The sequence below is a fragment of the Rhinoraja longicauda genome, chromosome 17, assembly GCF_053455715.1.
Source record: "Rhinoraja longicauda isolate Sanriku21f chromosome 17, sRhiLon1.1, whole genome shotgun sequence".
Taxonomy (NCBI): Eukaryota; Metazoa; Chordata; class Chondrichthyes; order Rajiformes; family Arhynchobatidae; genus Rhinoraja; species Rhinoraja longicauda.
In genome coordinates, this window is record NC_135969.1 from 40,827,435 (window position 1) to 40,842,473 (window position 15,039).

Sequence of the window (15,039 nt, forward strand, 5' to 3'; positions counted from 1 at the left end):
CGGTAGAGTTGCTGCCTTACAGCGCTTACAGCATCAGAGACCCGGGTTCAATCCCAACTACGGGTGTTGTCTGTACGGAGTTTGTATGTTCACCCCGTGGCCCCATCGGTTTTCTCCGAGATCTTCGGTTTCCTTCCTCACTCCAAAGACGTACAGGTTTGCAGGTTAATAGGCTTGGTGTGTGTGTAAATTGTCCCTAGTGTGTGTAGGATAGTGTCAATGTGCGGGGATCACTGGCCGGTGTGGACTCAGTGGACCAGAGGGCCTGTTTCCGCGCTGTATCTCTAAACGAAACTAAGCTAAACTATCATCTTGAGTTAAACGTAAATTGTTTGAATTAAAGTTGTGTCATTTTCTCACTGTTACTGATCGTATCTCATGCATCTGATCTGACATGATGGTTAGACTTGTCAAAAGAATCATGAAATCTTCAAAGCCCAGCCTTGTGTCTTTGTCTTCTTCAAGATCAGACAGAATTTCTTTATATTTTGGTTTCAGTTCTTGACCCTAAGGATAAAAAAAATGGAATTTCATATTTCTATAATTTCTATTTGCAGTTCCACTTTATCTTTTACTGTCTGAGGAAGGGTCTCGACCTGAAAAGTCACCTATTCCTTTTCTCCACAGATGCTGCCTGACCCCGTTGAGTTACTCCAGCATTTTGTGTCCATCTCCACGTTATCACCCTCTTGCTGAGGATGATAAGAAATGCCTGATTCTTTTTGTTTGCACATTTACATCGGCCTCAGCGATCAGATTTACGTTTGGTGCCTCTGCTGGCAACTGAACCATTCTGTCACCATCTAGACGGCAGTCCATCTGCCTCACAGGAAGGCCCTTGGACTATCTTTGATTGGACTTTACTGGGTTTTTTTCTTGTACTAAATGTTATTCCCTTTAACCTGTGTCTGTACACAGTGAATGGCTGGATTGTAAACATGTTTAATCTCTCTGCTGACTGGTTAGCACGCAACAAAAATGTTGCTCACGGTACCTCGGTACACGTGACACTAAACTAAACTAAACTAAACTAAAACTACTTCCTCAGAAGATTGAGGAGATTCAGTATGTCAATGAATACTCTATTGAGAACAGCACCTCATATTTCGCTTGGGCAGTTTACACCCCGGCGGTAACAAACGTTGACTTCTCCCACTTCAGATAGTCCCTGCTTTCCCTCTCTATCCCCTCCCCCTTCCCAGTTCTCCCACGAGTCTTCCTGTCTCCGACTACATTCTATCTTTCTCACGCCCCCTCCCCTATCATCAGTCTGAAGAAGGGTCTCGACCCGAAACTCACCCATTTCTAATCTCCCGAGATGCTGCCTGTCCCGCTGAGTTACTCCAGCATTTTGTGTCTACCTTTAATGCTCTATTGAACTTCTAGTGGTGTATGGTAGTGAGTATGTTGACTGGTCCCTAAATGTCCCTAAATGGACATTCCCCCCCCTACATCAAAAATCTTCTAACCCCCCTCTCTAACTCCAGGTCCCTCAGGTCGGCCGACTTGGGGCTACTCACTAGGCTTAAGCTCACGGGTGACCGCGCTTTTGCGGTTGCAGCTCCTAGACTGTGGAACAGCATCCCTCTCCACATCAGAACTGCCCCCTCCATCGACTCCTTTAAGTCCAGGCTCAAAACCTATTTCTACTCCCTAGCGTTTGAGGCTCATTGAGGAGGTGCTGTGAACTGTTTGCGTGCTACTGTATGTTTCATTTTTTTCCTTAGTACCTAATCAGATGTACAGCACTTTGGTCAACGTGGGTTGTTTTTAAATGTGCTATACAAATAAAATTTACTTGACTTGACTTGACTTGGTTGCATCAGGGCCTGGTTCGGTAACGCGAACATCCAGGAACCAGGGGATTGCAGAGAGTGGTAGACATTGGCCTGTCCATCAGAGGTACCGACCTCCCCACCATCGAAGGGATCTATAGGAGGTGCTGCCTCTAGCAGCCAGTGTCATCACAGACCAACACCACTCTGGCAACGCTCTCATTTCACTCCTATCCCCGGGGGAAAAGGTACACGAGTTTGAAAACCTGCCTCACTGCATTTAACATAGAAACATAGAAAATAGGTGCAGGAGGAGGCCATTTGGCCCTTCGAGCCAGCACCGCCATTCATTGTGATCATGGCTGATCATCCACAATCAGTAACCCGTGCCTGCCTTCTCCCCATATCCCTTGATTCCACTAGCTCCCAGAGCTCTAACTAACTCTCTTTTAAATTCATCCAGTGAATTGGCCTCCACTGCCCTCTGCGGCAGAGAATTCCACAAATTCACAACTCTGGGTGAAAAAGTTTTCTCTCACCTCAGTTTTAAATGGTCTCCCCTTTATTCTTAGACTGTGGCCCCTGGTTCTGGACTCTCCCAACATTGGGAACATTTTTCCTGCACCTAGCTTGTCCAGTCCTTTTATAATTTTCATATGTTTCTATAAGATCCCCTCTCATCCTTCTACTTTAGAAAAAGAAGATTCTTCTGCATCTTAGATTGCATCTTAGATCTTAATACCTTTAAAGGGCAGCACAGTGGTACAGCGGTAGAGTTGTTGCCTTACAGTGCCAGAAACCCAGGTAAGGTCCTGACCACAGGTGCTGTCTGTCTGCTGGAGTTTGTACATTTTTCCCTGTGACCTGAAACATTAATCCCAAATGATACAGATGATTTTAAAATGAGATCTTGGAGTATTGCGTACAGTTTTGGTCTCCTAATCTGAGGAAAGACATTCTTGCCATAGAGGGAGTACAGAGAAGGTTCACCAGATTGATTCCTGGGATGGCAGGACTTTCATATGAAGAAAGACTGGATAGACTCGGCTTGTACTCGCTGGAATTTAGAAGATTGAGGGGGGATCTTATAGAAACTTACAAAATTCTTAAGGGGTTGGACAGGCTAGATGCAGGAAGATTGTTCCCGATGTTGGGGAAGTCCTGAACAAGGGGTCACAGTTTAAGGATAAGGGGGAAGTCTTTTAGGACCGAGATGAGAACGTTATTTTTCACACAGAGTGGTGAATCTGTGGAATTCTCTGCCACAGAAGGTAGTTGAGGCCAGTTCATTGGCTATATTTAAGAGGGAGTTAGATGTGGCCCTTGTGGTTAAAGGGATCAGGGGGTATGGAGAGAAGGCAGGTACGGGGTACTGAGCTGGATGATCAGCCATGATCATATTGAATGGCGGTGCAGGCTCGAAGGGCCGAATGGCCTACTCCTGCACCTATTTTCTATGTTTCTATGTTTCTATGCTTTGCCTATGTTTTAATCCGTCTCCAGTTCATGTTCCTGTTCTCAAGACTGTGCTGACGATTCCTTCACGTACACGCTATACGTGGCTGGCATTAATCGTGCCATTCCCTGGCCTCTCACCTCTGCAATGATCCATTGGTCGTCTCTAGTTAAAGACTAACCTGGTGCATCAATGATGACAAATTAAATTTAACGTGGGGGTGAGTGGAATTGGTCTTTGAAAGTTCATTCAAAAATATGTTTGCACTTACGAAATTGAACATAAGAAAACATCACCTTAGGATCTTCTAAAAGGGCGGTCATGGTGGTGCAGCGGTAGAGTTGCTGCCTTACAGCGAATGCAGCACCGGAGACCCGGGTTCGATCCCGACTACAGGTGCTGTCTGTACAGAGTTTGTACTTTCTCCCCGTGACCTGCGTGGGTTTTCTTCGAGATCTTCGGTTTCCTCCCACACTCCAAAGACGTACAGGTATGTAGGTTGATTGGCTTGGTAAATGTAAAAATTGTCCCTAGTGGGTGTAGGATAGTGTTGATGTGCGGGGATCGCTGATTGGCGTGGACTTGGTGGGTCGAAAGGGCCTGTTTCCGCGCTATATTAGGGGAGAGGGAGGGAGAGGAGGAGGAGGGGGGGGGGGAGAGGGGAGGAGAGGGGGCTGCACCAATGCAGGAGAGGTTTGGGCCCAACTTGGTCTAGTCCAATATATAATTCATAAAAATTGTAAGTAGTGAATGTTCTAGATATGCATCATCTCTCATGCATTAAAAATGTTTAATGAATATTTATATGGTGGTTTTTATTTCACTCCTCTGACTAAACAATATTTAGTTTGTGACTGCAATGCAAATAGTTGGTTAATGATCTCACAGGAAGGAAATGAGACCTCAGGGACCCGTGAATGGAGGACCAGTTTTGATTGAAGAGAAATGAACACCAGTACACTCTTGGCAGATCAACTTCCTCCAGGGATAAATAAAGTTCCGTTGTATCGTATCATAGAAACATTGGAAAATAGGTGCAGGAATAGGCCATTCGGCCCTTCGAGCCAGCACCGCCATTCCATATGATCATGGCTGATCATCCAGAATCAGTACCCCGTTCCCGCTTTTTCCCCCATATCCCTTGGTTCCGTTAGCCCTAAGAGCTCTAACTAACTCTCTCTTGAAAACATCCAGTGAATTGGCCTCCACTGCCTTCTGCGGCAGAGAATTCCACAGATTCACAACTCTCTGGGTGAAAAAGTTTGTCCTCGTCTCAGTCCTAAATGACCTCTCCCTTATTCTTATAAGAAAATAACTGCAGATGCTGGTACAAATCGAAGGTATTTATTCACAAAATGCTGGAATAACTCAGCAGGTCAGGCAGCATCTCAGGAGAGAAGGAATGGGTGACGTTTCGGGTCGAGACCCTTCTTCAGACTGAAGAAGGGTCTCGACCCGAAACATCATCCATTCCTTCTCCCGCTTATTCTTAAACTGTGACCCCCTGGTTGTGGATCTTAAACTGTGACCCCCTGGTTCTGGATGGTATCATGTCATATCGTGTCTTATCGTATAGTATCGTGTTAGTGCAGGCATGGGGAAATGAATGGAGTACGTTTTAGCATTCTTTCTGACACCGCGAGAATGCAGACTTTCTCTGTACACTGGATGAAGCCAACTAATCACAAGGGAGCACAAGGGACTGCTGATGCTAAAATCTTGAGGAAAACACGAAATGCTGGTGGAACTCAGCGAGTCAAGCAGCATCTGCGGAAGCAATGGACAGACGACTTTTCAGGTCAGTCTGAAGAAGGGTCCTGACCTAAAACACCATCTGTTCAGATGCTTCTTGACCCGTGGTTCCCCCGGGAATTTGTGCTTTGCTCAATTTCCTGAGTTTAGATCGTAAGATCATAAGTGACAGGAGTAGAATTTAGGCCATTCGGCCCATCGAGTCTACTCCGCCCTTTAATCATGGCTGATCTATCTCTCCCTCCTAACCCCATTCCCCAGCCTTCTCCCCATAACCTTGACACCCGTACTAATTAAGAATCTTATCTATCTCTGCCTTAAATATATCCACTGACTTGGCCTCCACAGCCTTCTGTGGCAAAGAATTCCACAGATTCACCACCCCCTGACTAAAGAAACTCCTCCTCATCTCCTTCCTAAAGGAATGTCCTTTAATTTTGAGGCTATGGCCTCTCGTCCGAGACTCTCCCACTGTGTTCAGCAGTTTGCCATCCGCACCAGTGTGATTATTAATGGTTATGGGTCATAGAAACATAGAAACATAGAAAATAGGTGCAGGAGTAGGCCATTCGGCCCTTCGAGCCTGCACCGCCATTCAATATGATCATGGCTGATCATCCAGCTCAGTAACCTGCACCTGCCTTCTCTCCATACCCCCTGATCCCTTTAGCCACAAGGGCCATATCTAACTCCCTCTTAAATATAGCCAATGAACTGGCCTCAACTACCTTCTGTGGCAGAGAATTCCACAGACTCACCACTCTCTGTGTGAAGAAATGTTTTCTCATCTCGGTCCTAAAAGACTTCCCCCTTATCCTTAAGCTGTGACCCCTGGTTCTGGACTTCCCCAACATCGGGAACAATCTTCCCGCATCTAGCCTGTCCAACCCCTTAAGAATTTTATATGTTTCAATAAGATCCCCCCTCAGTCTTCTAAATTCCAGCGAGTACAAGCCTAGTCTATCCAGTCTTTCTTCATATGAAAGTCCTGCCATCCCAGGGATCAATCTGGTGAACCTTCTCTGTACTCCCTCTAAGGCTAGAATGTCTTTCCTCAGATTAGGAGACCAAAACTGTACACAATACTCCAGGTGCGGTCTCACCAAGGCCCTGGTCAACTCCACCGCTGTGCCACTGTGCCACCCCCTTTGTGTTTACCTCATTGCTCCACTGATTCTGGCTGGACAAACTAGCTGATAGACCTACAGTCACCATACTCAGACACGCTTATTACTTGCTATTAAACACGATCTTTGAAACACAATTGTGAATGAATATTTTATTGTCACATGTGACAAGTCAGTGAAATTCTTTGCTTGCGTGCCCAAGGTATGCAAATAGTCGCCACATGAAGGGCGCTGACAAAGTTACAAGGTCCCCCTTTGTTCTCGCCCCCCCCCCCCCCCCCCCCCCTCCCTCATGGCGGTCCCCTCACGCCGGGTCCTTCTTTGTTCCTATTATTTTATATATAGAAACATAGAAACATAGAAAATAGGTGCAGGAGGCGGCCATTCGGCCCTTCGAGCCAGCACCGCCATTCATTGTGATCATGGCTGATCATCCACAATCAGTAACCCGTGCCTGCCTTCTCCCCAGATCCCTTGATTCCACTAGCCCCTAGAGCTCCATCTAACTCTCTTTTAAATTCATCCAGTGAATTGGCCTCCACTGCCCTCTGTGGTAGAGAATTCCACAAATTCACAACTCTCTGGGTGAAAAAGTTTTTTCTCACCTCAGTTTTAAATGGCCTCCCCTTTATTCTTAGATTGTGGCCCCTGGTTCTGGACTCCCCCAACATTGGGAACATTTGAAACAATTCATGCAACATTAGGATTTTCTTACCTTTATGAAACTCTGAAAATGGGTTGAAAGTAAATCTTTAGCCTGGCCTTTACTGAGTTTGCCATCTGCTCCAGTCTGATTATTAAATATTATCACTATGGTAGCAACAGATTTCTCTAGCTCTGTGCTCTTTCTTAATGCTGCAATAATGAAGAACATACAGTTTTAAAATTTTGTGTACATTGTTATCTACATTAAATTAGTTCAGGATTTAACATTTGTGAATGATCTGACTTACTGTGATCTGACTATTATGGAAATTCTCCCATGGAAATTTAAAGTGTTTTTCAAAATAGTAACAATAATATTGTCTGAAGAAGGGTCTCGACCTGAAACATCACCTATTCCTTTTCTCCAGAAATGCTGCCTGACCTGCTGAGTTACTCCAGCTTTTTGGGTCTATCTTCGGTTTAATCCAGTACCTGCTGTTCAGTTTAGCTAACATCTAATATCAGTTTAGCTAACATCTAAAGCATCACCTATCTGTGTTCTCCGGAGATGCTGCCTGACCCGCTGAGTTACTCCAGCACTCTCTGTGCCCTTTTTGTAAACTAACATCGCCAGTTCTTCTAAAATATTTTATTTGCTGACTAACAATCACAGAAAACGGAACACAGATAACACTGAATTACAGATAACAAGACTGTTGAAGATAATGAGGCAATGTTATTTTTCCACAAGCCTACAACAGTTTTCTCCAACAGGTTAACATGCAAACAAAAGCGATTTCATGGCACCTTGGTACACGTGACAATAATCACACCTGGAGTATTGTGTAGTTTTTGTCTCCTAATTTGAGGAAGGACATCCTTGCCATTGAGGCAGTGCAGCGTAGGTTCACCAAGTTAATCCCCGGGATGGCGGAACTGTCATATGAGGAAAGATTGGAAAGACTGGGCTTGTATTCACTGGAGTTCAGAAGGATAAGAGGGATCTTATAAAGACGTCTACAATTATAAAAGGACTGGACAAGCTAGATGCAGGAAAAATGTTCCCAATGTTAGGGGAGTCCAGAACCAGGGGCCACAGACTAAGAATAAAGGGGAGGCCATTTAAAACTGAGGTGAGAAAAAACTTTTTCACCCAGAGAGTTGTGAATTTGTGGAATTCTCTTCCACAGAGGGTAGTGGAGGCCATTTCACTGGATGAATCTAAAAGAGAGTTAGATAGAGCTCTAGGGACTAGTGGAATCAAGGGATATGGGGAGAAGGCAGGCACAGGTTACTGATTGTGGATGATCAGCCATGATCACAATGAACGGCGGTGCTGGCTCGAAGGGTCAAAGGGCCTCCTCCTGCACCTATTTTCTATGTTTCTATGTTTCGATGTTAATAATCTAAACTAAAAGGACACAGAGTGCCGGAGTAACTCAGCGGGTCAGGCAGCATCTCTCGAGAACATGGATAGGTGATGTTTCGGGTCGGGACACTTCTTCAGACTGATTGTAGGGTGGGGGAGGAAAGAAAACTGGGAGAGAGGAGAGGCAGGACAAAGTGTGACAGGTAACAGGTGGACACAGGTGATCGGGGGGGGGGGGTGATAGGCTTTTAGTTCAGTTCAGTTTAGTTTATTGTCACGTGTACCGAGGTACAGTGAAAAGATTTTGTTGCGTGCTAATCAGTCAGTGGAAAACCAAAACATGATTACAATGGAGCCGTTTACAGTGTACAGATACATGCAGGGACGCAGGGCAGCTGGAACTCACTGGCACCTCCGTTAAAAAAAAGCCCAAATAAACAGCGGGGAATTTTAACGAGCGGGGAATTTAACAGCGGCCGCTCTGGCACCAATGACAGCTCCAGCACCTAGAAAATCAGCACTGCAACACTGGATACATGATAAGGGAATAACGTTTAGTGCAAGGTAAAGCCAGCAAAGTCTGATCGAGGATAGTCCGAAGGTCTCCAATGAGGTCAAGTCAAGTCAAGTCAATTTTATTTGTATAGCACATTTAAAAACAACCTACGTTGACCAAAGTGCTGCAAATCTGATTAGGAAAAAAAAAAAGAAACATACAGTGGCAGGCAGCCAGACACAACGGCGCGGCCATCTTGAACAAAATGTTTAACTAAAGCAGAATGGTAAAATGCAGTTGATCACCAGAATAAATTGTCAGGACAGAAGTTTAACAAACAATTCAAGGGTGCAGTAGTAGATCTTTGTTCAGCACTTCTCTCTGGTTGTGGTAGGATGATTCAGTTGCCTGATAACAGCCAGGAAGAAACTGTCCCTGAATCTGGAGGTGTGCGTTTTCAGGTTTACACTGATTAAATTTCAAGTCCAGAGATTTCCTACATTAACCTCATAGTAAGTGTAATAAAACACAGCACTAAAATGTTGGCTCGACACTGCATGAAGCCCTGACCTAGTTGTAGTGTTCCTTTCAGCCTTCCCATACATTTAACTGTGCGTTCATTATGTGATCCTAATTGGAAAGGAGAGTTGTGCGGCGTGTCTGCTTAGCAACCGTATTGCAGATACCAAGGGTGTGGGCTTTACAACAGCAGCCTGAAGTCTTAATGTGTAAACACTTTGTTTTAAAGTCTAACATCACCTATGCTACATGTAAATAATGCATGTTCTATTCATGCTGTCTCTGCCTTCATTCATTTATGAAGAAATTACTTTAGACTTTAGAGGTACAGCACGGAAACAGGTCCTTCGGCCCACCGATTCTCTGAATGCATTCAAGAGAGAGCTAGATAGAGCTCTTAAGGATAGCGGAGTCAGGGGGTATGGGGAGAAGGCAGGAACGGGGTACTGATTGAGAATGATCAGCCATGATCACATTGAATGGCGGTGCTGGCTCGAAGGGCCGAATGGCCTCCTCCTGCACCTATTGTCTATTGTCTATTGACCAGCGATCCCCGTACACTAACACTATCCTATACACTGGGGGCAATTTGCAATTTTTTGCTGAAGGCAATCAACCTACAAACCTGTACGTTTTTGGAGTGTGGGAGGAAACCGGAGCACCCGGGGAAAACCCACGCAGTCACAGAGAGAACGCACAAACTCCCTACAGACAGCACCCGTAGTTGGGCTGAAGGGCCTGTTGTTATGCTGTATCTCTAAAGTCTAAAGTCTAACTTTGGTAGTCCTGGCATTAAGTAACCATAGAGATTCTTTATTCATTTAATTCTCTGACTATGCTACATATTTACTGTATGTGATAGCATCTTGATTGAGAATGATCAGCCATGATCACATTGAATGGCGGTGCTGGCTCGAAGGGCCGAATGGCCTACTCCTGCACCTATTGTCTATTGTCTATTGTCTATCTTACGATATGATACGATACGATACGACAGAACTTTATTTATCCCAGGAGGGAAATTGATCTGCCAACAGTCATAAAAACACAAGATACATGAAACATGAAATTTAAGTGACAAGTGGAAAGGATTGGGGATGTGCAAAGATTGAGTGGGGGGAGGGGAATCTATGACCCCATGACAGAAGGGGGAGGAGTTGCACAGTTTGATAGCCACAGGGATGAAGGATCTCCTGTGACGTTCTGTGCTGCATCTCGGTGGGACCAGTCTGTTGCTGAAGGTGCTCCTCAGGTTGACCAGCGTGTCATGGAGGGGGGGTGAGCTGTATTGTCGCAGTTTGAGGAGCATCCTCCCCTCCAAGACCACCTCCCATGAATCCAACTCCACCACTGCCTTTCCCAAAGCTGCAAACATGCAATTAACGACACTCATTATAAACATGTAGGTACACGTCAGATATCACATTGGAAGTTCTCGCACAAACCCACGCATCTGAACTTGGTGACCACAATTTCACAGCCAATTTGTGACTCAAAAGGTTCCAACAATTGAATAAGATTTAAGAAATGCTTCCTCTTCGCTGGAACCATACATTTTTTCCGCATTAGTTCGGGGTGAGAGAGCCTCGCTTCCTTGTAAACATGACTCATGTTTAAATTGTAGAAAAGACATAAATGCAGTACGCAAACTTCATCCTGTCTCTGTTATTGCGTTTGTTTATTTTTTAATGTCAGAGCCATGCCTCAGGGCAGAACTGCTTTAGACATCTTTCTTCCATTGTAGTACACGTACAATTTTCCTTGGTTTAATGTCAACCATTATGGTTTTGGCACCGTTATACCCCCGTACTGTACAATCTCATGGTACTGTCGCTTTCAGGGCCACTTGATGAACCGCGCAATATCCCATCAGGATCCCTGGAGATTTTAACACTGAAAGGCCGAACTACCAAAGGGTCTCGACCCGAAACATCGCTCATTCCTTCTCTCCTGAGATGCTGCCTGACCTGCTGAGTTACTCCAGCATTTTGTGAATAAATACCTTCGATTTGTACCAGCATCTGCAATTATTTTCTTATACTACCTTTACGAAAAGTGTAAGAAAATAACTGCAGATGCTGTTACAAATCGAAGGTATTTATTCACAAAATGCTGGAGTAACTCAGCAGGTCAGGCAGCATCTCAGGAGAGACGGAATGGGCGACGTTTCGGGTCGAGACCCTTCTTCAGACAATATCTTGTGAGCTCAGCTCTTTACACAATAATTTCTATGTGGTTACTAAAGAGGCACAGAGTGCTGGAGAATACTAATCTGAAATAAAGTAAAGTAAGCTAAACTAAAGTGGCGCAGCGGTAGAGTTGCTGCCTCACAGCGCCAGAGACCCGTGTTCGATCCTGACTACGGGTGCTGTCTGTACGGAGTTTGTACGTTCTCCCCGTGACCACGTGGGTTTTCTCCGGGTGCTCCGGTTTCCTCCCACACTCCGAAGACGTACAGTTTTGTTGGGTAATTGGCTTCCGTAAAATTGTAAATTGTCCCGAGTGTGTAGGATAATGCTAATGCGCAGGGAAAACTGGTCAGCGCGGACTCGGTGGTCTAAAGGGCCTGTATCTGTGTTGTACCTCTAACCTAAACCAAACTAAAGCAAGAGTGTTGGTGGAACTCAGCGGGTTAGGCGGCATCTCCGGAGAACATGCATAGGTGATGTTTCAGGTCGGGACCCTTCTTCACGTTTGTGTCACAACTTCACACGTTCACGAGTTAGAGGAGTAGAATTAGGCCATTCGGCCCATCGAGTCCACTCCGCCATTCAAACATGGCTGATCTCTGCCTCCTAATCCCATTTTCCTGCCTTCTCCCCATAGCCCTTTACACCTGTTCAAATCAAGAATCTGTCTAATCTCTACCTTAAAAATATCCACTGACTTGGCCTCCACAGCCCTCTGTGGCAATGAGTTCCACAGATTCACCACCCTCTGGCTAAAGAAGTTCCTCCTCACCTCCTTTCTAAAAGAGCGCCCTTTAATTCTGAGGCTGTGACCTCTGGTCCTAGACTCTCCCACCATTGGAAACATCCTCTCCACATCCACTCTATCTCTGCCTTTCATTATTCTGTAAGTTTCAATGAGGTCCCCCCTCAACCCCCTAAACTCCAGCTAGACAAGTGTCCTTTTTTTGTAAACCAGCATCTGTCGTTCCTTGTTTCTCCCATTACTTAGTTTGACCTCCTACAAAAGAGTTGTCAGAAATTATTCCCTGAATTCTCAGAAGAGTCCAATGACATTCCAATTCACTCAAGAAGGGTCCCGACCTGAAACGTCATCTGTCCACATTCTCCAGAGATGCTGCCTGACCCCGCTGAATTACTCCAGCACTCTGTGTCTTTTTTTATATAAAGCAGCATCTGCAGTTCCTCGTTCCTCCTTTCTAAATTATTTGCAGTGCTCTCTTCATACCAGGATCACGGTAATAATTCAAAAAGTAAAGAAAATAAAAAGGCAAAATGTGCTTACATTTTTTTCCCCCTGCAATCGTTATTCCATGATCTTTAATAGTTCTGGTGTGGTTAGAGGCAATGATTAGTCAGTGAATGAATTATATGGATTTAGAATCCTCGTATGATCAAGCTTTTTTAATTTAGTTTTGTTTCGTTTGGAGACACAGCACAGAAACAGGCCCTTCGGCCCACCAAGTTGGTGCCGACCGGCGATCCCAGCACACCAACACTATCCTACACGCACTAGGGACAATTTACAATTATACCAAGCCAATAAGCCTACAAACCTGTACGCCTTTGAAGTGTGGGAGGAAACCGGTGATCCCGGAGAAAACTCACGCTGGTCACGGGGAGAACGTACAAACTCCGTACAGACAGCGCCCGTAGTTAGGATTGAACCCGGGTCTCTGGAGCTGCAAGGCAGCAACTCTACCGCTGCTGAGCCACCTTTTCTGAAAGGCTGAAGAATTTGCCCACGTTGGCATGTGAACAGTGTGGGCTTTAGTGAGACGACAGACTCCAGAGTGCACAAACGCATACTCACTTTTCACAGAGCCAAGCTGCTTCTCAACTGAAGTCCTGCAGCTGCAAACAGGAAATAAAATCGGAGTTTTAGTTAACAAAAAAAGACACAAAGTGCTGGAGTAACACAGCGGGTCAGGCAGCCATCTCTGGAGAACATGGATAGGTGACGATTCGGGTCGGGACCCTCTTTCAGACTGATTGTAGAAAGCTAGAAGAGAGGAGGGGCGGGACAAAGGGTGGCAGTAATAGGTGAACACAGGTGAGGGGGTTTCTCAACAGGCAGATGGTTGGACAAAGGCCAGAGATAAGAAGAAAAGGTGTGAGACAAAAGGATGGAAGATTTACGAGTTGTGAAGCCAGAGAAAGGAATGTGGGGGGCGGGAGAGGGGGAGGGGAGAAATAGGTGTGAATCTAGGTAGGGTATAGGGGCAGTGGTGGGGGAAGAAAGATTTTGCAGGTATAGCTGAGGAGCAATTAGCTGGGCAGTGGAAGTTAAGTTGGTAAACACATATGTTGTAAAGTCATTATTTGCCATGAAAGATTGACCACATAACATATTTTACATTAGTTTAGTTTATTGTCACGTGTGCTGGGTAACAGTGAAAAGCTTTTTTGTTGCGTGCTATCCAGCGGAAAGACGATACATGATCACAATCAACCCATCCACAGTGCACAGATACAGGAGAAAAGGAATCTATATAGTAAAACTCTCGTTTGTTTGTTTCTTTGTGATCGAACTTCAGCCAAAACAGTACACGATAGCGCGACAATTTTAGGCCCACCTTACTCACCATCGTCACTTTAGTGATAATGCAAGTAGTTTTATTGAAATCGGTGTTATATTTTAAAAGTTATTGATATTTTAAAGTTTAAATCCATCTTCTAGGGAGGGAGGAGGGAGGGAGGGAGGGAGGGAGGGGGAGGGGAAGAGGGCGAGGGTAGGGGGGTGGAGGGGGAAGGGGGAGGGAGGGGGTGGGGAGGGGGAGGGGAGGAGGGGGGGAGGGGGAGGCGGGAGTGGGGGAGAGGGGAGTGGAGTTGAGGAGAGAGGGGAGGGGGGAAGGACAGGGTGCTGCACCAATGCAGGAGAGGTTTGGGCCCAACGAGTCCACTTGGTCTAGTAACATTTAGCCAGTTGCCACTTTGTGCAAGAAGAGTAAAACTCTAATGCAATCCAAATACATTTCAGAGTTTGGCCGAGCACATGCGGTCAAATTCAATGAAGTAGTTAGATGCAGCTCTGTAAAGAGAAGCAGGCAGGCATTGAATCTGAAGAAAGGTTCCAACCTGAAACATCACCTCATCCAATTTAGCACCGTACCTTTCAGGAGTAGATACATCGGTAAATTTATTATGAAATATTGTTTTATTACGAAATATTGTTACCTTAATGAACGATGATTAATTCAGAAAAATCTGATATCTTACCATTTTAACATCTTGACAGCAGCTAGATTCCGTCTACAGATGTAGCTTGTTCCTTTTATGTTACCTCAGGTTTCACTGCAGTTGTTGGTAGTTAGGAAGGGTTGTGACACACAACGCCTCACGTTACAATGGCACACGATGCCCGCTAATCCAGTAAATTATTGCAAGACTTCCCCTGAATGAAATGTTTGCAGAAGTAGTTTGCTTTGAAAGGCTGACAAGTCATGATTAATATTAGTGACGTTAGTAACGCACGTTACTGTTGACAGCCTCTGCCTGGGGGACCTTCAATGCTGGGACAATGAATGGGAAACGTACATTCACTGTGAGGCACAAATACAGTCAAATCCATCACATGTTCCCAATGTTGGGGGAGTCCAGCACAAGGGGCCACAGTTTAAGAATAAGGGGTAGGCCATTTAGAACTGAGATGAGGAAAAACTTTTTCAGTCAGTGAGTTGTGAATCTGTGGAATTCTCTGCCTCAGAAGGC

The 15,039-nt window shown here is 45.2% G+C and overlaps 1 protein-coding gene across 1 annotated transcript; it reads right to left on the reverse strand.

The window, feature by feature from the left end:
• Positions 1-14,558, reverse strand: LOC144601660 (sentan-like). Its single transcript, XM_078413893.1, has 4 exons — positions 14,548-14,558; positions 13,142-13,182; positions 6,826-6,965; positions 1-507 (listed from the first exon to the last, which is right to left on the reverse strand). The coding sequence occupies exons 1-4, from the start codon at positions 14,556-14,558 to the stop codon at positions 349-351; spliced, it is 351 nt and encodes a 116-aa protein (XP_078270019.1). The 3' UTR covers positions 1-348.
• Between the last annotated feature and the right edge of the window lie 481 nt (positions 14,559-15,039).

Excerpts from the sequence above, each read along its gene's own strand:
- LOC144601660 (XM_078413893.1), bottom strand. Across the intron at positions 6,966-13,141 it reads GCAGCTTGGCTCTGTGAAAA|CATTAAGAAAGAGCACAGAG; the intron begins GTGAGTATGCGT and ends TCATTATTGCAG. Across the intron at positions 508-6,825 it reads ATTTTCAGAGTTTCATAAAG|GGTCAAGAACTGAAACCAAA; the intron begins GTAAGAAAATCC and ends TTTTATCCTTAG.